We start from the raw sequence: 7,020 nt of genomic DNA on the forward strand, positions 1-7,020 counted from the left end.
AATTATTCCTTCCTGAGCCTGATCCCACTCCTTTGCCACCAACCAACATTCCCATTCCTGACATCCTCAATTACTTTCCTCTCGCTCCCCCTTTCCCAGTAGAGACACACTCCTGGCCAGCTTGCCTCCTTTTCAACCTGGTGTTGGTACCGTTTTGTGTGCCTGAACACAAACCAGAGTGCAGGGCAGTTTTCTGATGGTAGTGAGGTAGATAGGGCAGGTAAATCCCTAGAAAACAGCACTTCTCAGTCCTCCTAGAAACTGACCTCAGCCCAGGGAGGGGCAGTCTCCAGGCAGGGATTGAGCTCTGATCCTATGGTAGCCGGGTAACCTCTGTCCGTTGCAGATACTGGAAGTTTTCATTTCTGTCCCTGGATTTCCTGCCTTTTAGGCCCCTCTCTAAGACCCCCTGTGTAACTGAGTGCTGCTCAGAAATGGAGGCTTATCCCCTAGTCTAGGATCCCCCCTCCTAATGTGCTTCCCCCTTCCTCACCCGCTGCAGAGCCAGACTCATCTCCCCTACACACAGGAACCTGGGCTGGGTGGGTCATTTCCTGATGAGGCTGCAGCAGCCACTGGAATTCATCATGATCTCTGCTTTTCTGCCTCATCTCAGGTTACTGCAGGACCTCACATCTCTAAGCATCTTAACAGTGTGTCCACAGGGAACAGCAGGTATGTGGCCTGAGGGCAGCTCAGTGCTGGAAGCGCATCCAGCACTGAGAAGTTTGGAAGTTAGGGCCTGGGTGGGTATGGCTCTGAGGGGTTCCTGAGCAGCGTGGCTGTGGCTCAGAGATCAGTGTTCCCATATCTGAAGGGGGAAGCACATCTCTTCGGCACGCCTGGCTTTGCGCAGACTAACTGCGGGGAGGGGTTGTGCACGGGTGTCTCTGCTGTGAAAAGGGCAGGACTAGTGGCATCTGGGAAGAAGGGCCATGTCAGGACGCCAGCCTGTACTGAGCCCTGATTGACCACCTCTCCACTGGTTTGGGGTCATGCACCTTCCCCCAGCCTGGGCCAGCAGATGCAGGTTGCGTGGCAGTGCAGCAGATGCTGGCGGTAGGGAGAAAGGGGCATGGAGACTAGAGTGGCTCTGGACTGAGGTGGGGGCATAGAGTGACTCGGGTTTGGGAGGGTGCTTCTTTCAGTGCAATAGCGGGGGGCCTGTGAAAGACTAAGAGGATGCGGGGAGGGCTTATTCTGAAGAGGGGAAGAAGGAAGAAACTCCACCAAAGAAGGGATCCTAGAGTTGTGCTTCCCCTGAGGAACCCAGGCTATGGGTTCACCTTCCCAGTGTCCCTGTGCCATATGCTTCGTACCCTCTTCTTTTGTCTCTAAGGGATACAGCTGCCCTCTTGTTATTTCCATGGGACTGGGCTGGGGGATGCTCCTCTCCTGCTTGCCCATGCCTGTGGAGAATTGGTAGCACATACTGCAGGAGCCCTGTCTCATGTTCGGGTCCTGCCCCAATGCAGTGTTTCTCTCCCACTTGCAGATGTGCCTGTTACAGTCGAGGTGCCAGTGTCCCTGGCTGCCCGGGTTGTGCTTCCCTGTACTCCTCCGTCAGCCTGGGCAACCTGCACGTGGCAGAGACCTTCCCAAGATGCCACCGTGTACGCCTTGCGCAGCGATGGGCTGGAGTTCACAGTGACAGAGGATACCCTTGGTGATTACACCTGCCAGTGCATGGAAGTTGGAGCAGGGGGCGTGGTCGCCTCCTACAGCCTGGTGAGGGGCAGCAGCTCTGCTAACACCTGGAAGACAACTGAGCGGAACTACAGTGTCCTGGTGGGACTCCTCTTGTTTTTCCTAGGCTTTGCTGCTGGCTCTGGCTGTTTCTTCATCTACGAGAGGAGGCGACAGGAGCGACTCCAGAGGGAGCTGCTCAGCCGTGAGAGAAATGGACTGGATTTGATGCAGTCGAATACAACTAGCTGCAGCCATGAGCCACACACGCCAAGCTCCCCGGAAGACGAGCGCCACCCGCTGGCTACAGCTAAGAAGAATGGCAGCCTCAATGGCTTCCCCCACCTCTACATCAATGAGCTGGACAAAGACCAAGCCCGGATCTACCTGACAGGGGTTCCACTGGCCAAGTGCGATGAAACCTCCATTTAGTAGACCCCGAAGGGAGCACATACATCACCAACACCCACGGCGATGCCTGCCCCTAGTTGGACACAGCCATCACTGACATCCCTGGCATTGTCTGCCCCCTAGGGGGAGGAAGGGCACAGCCATCACTGACATGCCTGGCAGTGGCTTCCCCAAAAGGCGAAGAGGGGCACAGCCACTGTTGACACTGCAAGTCGAGCCTCTTTCTTCATGTCATTGCCAGAGTTCCCGTTCTCAGAATCCATCTGACTGATGCGGCCGTCTAGGCCTGGAGTTAGTGTGATGCTCCATTGTGGTCAGTGAGCAGAGCTGGTGTGTCTGAGAGTGGGACTCGCCCGGCTTTATTTCTACTAAAACCTTCATGTAGCCTCTGGGCTCTGGCCAAAGAATTCCTTGCTGAGTGGCTTTGAGTCCTTGTGCCCCAGGTCCCCCAACCTCTGTGAAGTTGCTTGGAATAGATCATCGGAGTTTCTGTGTTACTAGCCTGGTGGTGGTGTTTGGCAAACATGCTCCAGGGCCGGGTCCCTGGGCTCTGCATCCTGTAGATATTCCCTGGAAGTGATGATTGTATTGGCTAAAATTAGCCTTGATTGTGACTGCAACCCGAGCTATCTGGAACAATATTCCACATCTCTCTCATCCCTGCCTGCTGCTCAGCTGTGGGGAGTGGTGGTGGTGGAGACCTGCTATTGGCTTCTTCAAGAGCAGGAAGCACTCACAGCCAGCACTTACCGAAGCCTTGTGTGTTCCTGTGGGGTCTTCTCTGCCTTCACAGTCTGGTACACAAGAGACAGTAAATGCCCCTGGAGACCTCTTGGCCAGTGCTGACAAGTGACTGCCTTGGTGGTGCTTTCTATTAACCAGCACCATCTTCATGAATGTGGTGTGACTGAGACCAGGTGCAGAGTCTCCTTGAGATCAGGTGCGCCTCTGCGAATAGGAGTTGTCCTCCAGGTGCAGAAGTCTGAAACACCCTTCAGAAAGAATGGTGGCTGACTCACTATAATGCCAAATTCTGCAGCTGCCCTGGCTGCACATGCCTTCAGTCCACAGCCATGTGGATCCTTGTGTGTCTGGGCTGGAGAAGGCCCAGCACAGTTTTGCCAAGTGTGTTACAGTAGATGTGAATGATCAGAGCCAATGACATAGTGGTGCTATGGAATATCGTAGCTATGCATGTTGAGACAGGAGAGACTAGGACATTGCAGAGAGTAAGTTCTTCCAGAGCTGCTTTTCCTCCAAGCAGTCAGGTCAGGTGGAGTTACTTGTTGCTGAGGTATTCATGCTGTAAAGCACTGAACCTGAGGGCATCTCCCTCTGTTAGAAATGTCACCGCCACTTTGGACTTTGTCTCTAGCAAAAGTGTGACACACACACACCCATATCATTGCCATGAGCCTCTCCTTGCAGCTGATTAGCTGCACATATTGGACTGGGGACACGTCTCCCACTCCTGTGCGTGTCCACCTGCATGCAGCTTGTCCCTCTCCAACCTCCCTTAACAGGTTCAGTGAGACCCTCCCAACCTTCCATTGTTCTCTGGCTTCCCCAGTAGGCCCACTGGCCACTTCTGGCTTCCTCACAGGCTGGTTCAGTGTCTCCAGCCACTGGAGCTTTCCCAGCTTGTCTTGCAATCTCAGTGAGAACTCCTTTCTTAGGTTCCCGTAGGCCCCTGCGGCGGCTGGGGGGGTGGGGTGGAGGTGGGACTGAATGTGAAATTAATGTCACCTGCTGGTTTTGCTGTTTTGTGTTTTTTGTTTTTAATCAAACTTTTTTATTTTGTGATTTATTAAAAATTATTGTCAAAAAGAATAGTCTGGGTGTTGGTGGGAGGCGGGTGAAGGGGGTTGACAGACACAAACTCTTCGGGGCTCTGTTATTGGTGATTTTTGGTTATGTGCACAGGCTGCTGGCACAGTATCGTGCTCCCTATCAACATAAGAATAGCCATACTGGGTCAGACCAATGGTCCTGTCTTCCCACAGTAGCCAATGCCAGGTGCTTCAGACCAGGGGTTCTCAGCCTTTTCCTTTCAGAGGGCCGCCCAACATGATATAAAAACTCCACTGCCCACTTGTGCCACATCTGGTTTTCTGCATATAAAAGCCAGGGCCAGCATTAAGGGGTAGCAAGCAGGGCAATTGTCTTGGACCTTACACCACTTGGCCCCCATGAAGTTGCTCAGGCTTTGGCTTCAGCCCCAGGTGGCGGGGCTTCGGCTTTCTGCCCTGGGCCTCAGCAAGTCTAATGCTGGCCCCACTTGGAGGACCCCCTGAAACATGCTTGCAACCCCCCAGGGGGCCCTGGACTCCTGGTTGAGAACCACTGCTTCAGAGGCTATGAACAGAACAGGTAATCATCAAGTGATCCATCTCCTGTCGCCCATTCCCAGCTTCTGGCAAATGAGCTAGGGACACTTCAGAGCGTGGTTTTGCATCGCTGCCCATCCTGGCTAACAGACATTGATGTGTACGGGGAGACTTTGGCAAACTAGTAAAGTGCCTGAAACCACTATGGCTTATTGCTAAAAGCAGCCAAGTCAGCAGGCTTAGCTTAACTAAGGCAGGAGGGGAGAGGGGGTTTTGGGTGCCACAGAGAGGGCAGCTTGACCCCTTGTCCTTCCTGATAAGAATTGTGTTGAAGTTGCTGATACATACATCTTAGAAGAGCAGGATGTGCCCCAGGAATGTCTATTGGGGCCTCAAGGCTGCAAACTCTGGAAAAACCCGCACCTGGTTAATCAATAATCAGAAGGAACCTCTCGCTTGACCATTGAAACTGCTTACTTAACAAGTTTGCTTTAAGGGTCATGTCATTCTATTACTAATGTATAAATAAGGAGAAAAAGTTTGAGGTAGGGGGACTCTTCAGGACTGGACTCTCTCTCTGGATGCATCTTGTGTTTCAGCAGCTGCCGCTGTGCCACTCGAGAGCCACGCTCAGCTTTGGTAATTATCAAGGGTTGAGCGTGTTTTACTAACCTCTTGCGGACGTGTGTATAAGTGCTTGAGACTAAGTAAAGTTTAGCTTTAAGTGAAAGCACTCTTGTGTTGTCCTGTTTGTGCCAGCCATTGTGATTTATTTCCTGACACCACCTCGCACAGAGTAAAAGTTACCAAGAGCTTTGGGTTGAAAGAACCCCAGGTAAAAGAATTTGGAGGCCCAAGCAAGGATTGGTAGAGAGGAAGGAGATGGATGGTACAAACAGTTTGTAGTTTGTCCATTGTAATAGGAGGTGAAAGACGGCGGGGTGGGGTCACTGCCTACAAGTTCTCGTGTCGCAGTTCACGAGTTAATTTACAGATACATTCCGTTACTGGGACTCAGAACTCAGGCTGATTGCCTGCTCGAGTGGAGAAATTATGTCCAGAGACAGGGAACCAACTCCAGGACACAGCCCCAAAGATCAGAGCTGCCAGACCTTAACACTCTGCCAATGACACCGTGCAGAAACTGGAGTCCCCCAGATGGACCTGATTCTGACTGGCCATCAGGAAAAGTCCATTTGTCTTACTGGGAGTGGTGAGCACTGTATGTGTGTGCCTTCTGTTTTGGTGATTGTTAAGAAATAGAGGTTATGTAGTATATTACTGTGTAAGGCTCTTTCACTGGTAAAAGACCCCGTAAACCCACAAAAGATTAATCCCTGAGTCCACAGGGAAAGGGAGTTTGCTCTGAGTCCACAGGGAATGGTACTTCCCCAGAGCCCACGGAGGGGTAAAGTTAGGTGCTTTTTGCCTGGAGTCCTAGGAACTGGGGAAAAGGAAGGTGCCCTTGAATTTGTGAGTAACAGAGAATTTTGTGCTGGTAACGAATTCAGTGGAGACGCTGCAGGCAGCCTAAGGGCTTCTGGACTGAACTGATAGAGTCTAACACAGGAAACAATAACAAAGTACCTGTGCCTTCTGTCAGAAAGGGTCGCTACCTATCTGGCAGAATGACCACCTCAGAGCAACAAGAGAGAAAGGGAACAAAGAAAAGGGACCAGGAGGGGTGGGAGCTAGTTGAGGAACCCACCCTCCTTGCTAAATTGTTAGTGGGACAAAGCCTGTGCCCATGGGAAGGGGCGGTTCAGGGAGGAAAGCAGGATCAGGCCCAGACAAGCAGGCAGGCAACAGATAAAGAGAGTGAGAAATTAACTCTGCAGAGGCTAGAGGGAATTAAGCAGTTGAACCTTGTACAAATGTTAACAGAAAAAGTGTTACAGAAAAAGATTCTTGGTTTCTTTGCAGCTATTCTGAAGGAAAAATGGGCCCTTTTCCAAAGGAATGTTTGTAAATAAGCCAGGCAAAAAGACAGTCTGCTTTGAATCATTTGACTGAACAATTAAGTCAAATTTGCCAAAAGAACATAAGGGGTTTCTACTGGAACTTACCTGACCCCAAATATATACCAATGTAATCCTATGTACAGCTGTATAAAAATTAAAGCAGTATAAGGGATGTGAAGGAGAAGAGTATGCTTGTGTGTGTATCTGTGTGTGTATAGATATACTGTCAAGTTTCAGAGTAACAGCCGTGTTAGTCTGTATTCGCAAAAAGAAAAGGAGTACTTGTGGCACCTTAGAGACTAACCAATTTATTTGAGCACAAGCTTTCATGAGCTACAGCTCACTTCATCGGATGCATACTGTGGAAAGTGTAGAAGACCTTTTTATACACACAAAGCATGAAAAAATGGGTGTTTACCACTACAAAAGGTTTTCTCTCCCCCCCACCCCACGCTCCTGCTGGTAATAGCTTATCTAAAGTGATCACTCTCCTTACAATGTGTATGATATTCAAGGTGGGCCATTTCCAGCACAAATCCAGGGTTTAACAAGAACGTCTGGGGGGGGGGGGGGGGTAGGAAAAAACAAGGGGAAATAGGTTACCTTGCATAATGACTTAGCCACTTGCAGTCTCT

General features: G+C 50.8%; 1 protein-coding gene across 2 annotated transcripts in view; it reads left to right on the forward strand.

Annotated features, from left to right (window-relative positions):
- Positions 1 to 5,151, forward strand: part of SEMA4F (ssemaphorin 4F) — a 134,453-nt gene extending 129,302 nt beyond the window's left edge. Inside the window, exons 13-14 of one of the 2 annotated variants that reach the window (XM_037898566.2) lie at positions 617 to 675; positions 1,496 to 5,151. In XM_037898566.2, coding sequence (XP_037754494.1) covers positions 617 to 675; positions 1,496 to 2,118 — 682 coding nt within the window. In that variant the 3' untranslated portion in view covers positions 2,119 to 5,151. The remainder of the gene's footprint in view (positions 1 to 616; positions 676 to 1,495) is intronic. The other variant, XM_043545100.1, reaches the window with a different exon arrangement.
- Positions 5,152 to 7,020: the final 1,869 nt, after the last annotated feature.

Source organism: Chelonia mydas, chromosome 4 (assembly GCF_015237465.2).
Source record: "Chelonia mydas isolate rCheMyd1 chromosome 4, rCheMyd1.pri.v2, whole genome shotgun sequence".
NCBI classification, from domain to species: Eukaryota; Metazoa; Chordata; order Testudines; family Cheloniidae; genus Chelonia; species Chelonia mydas.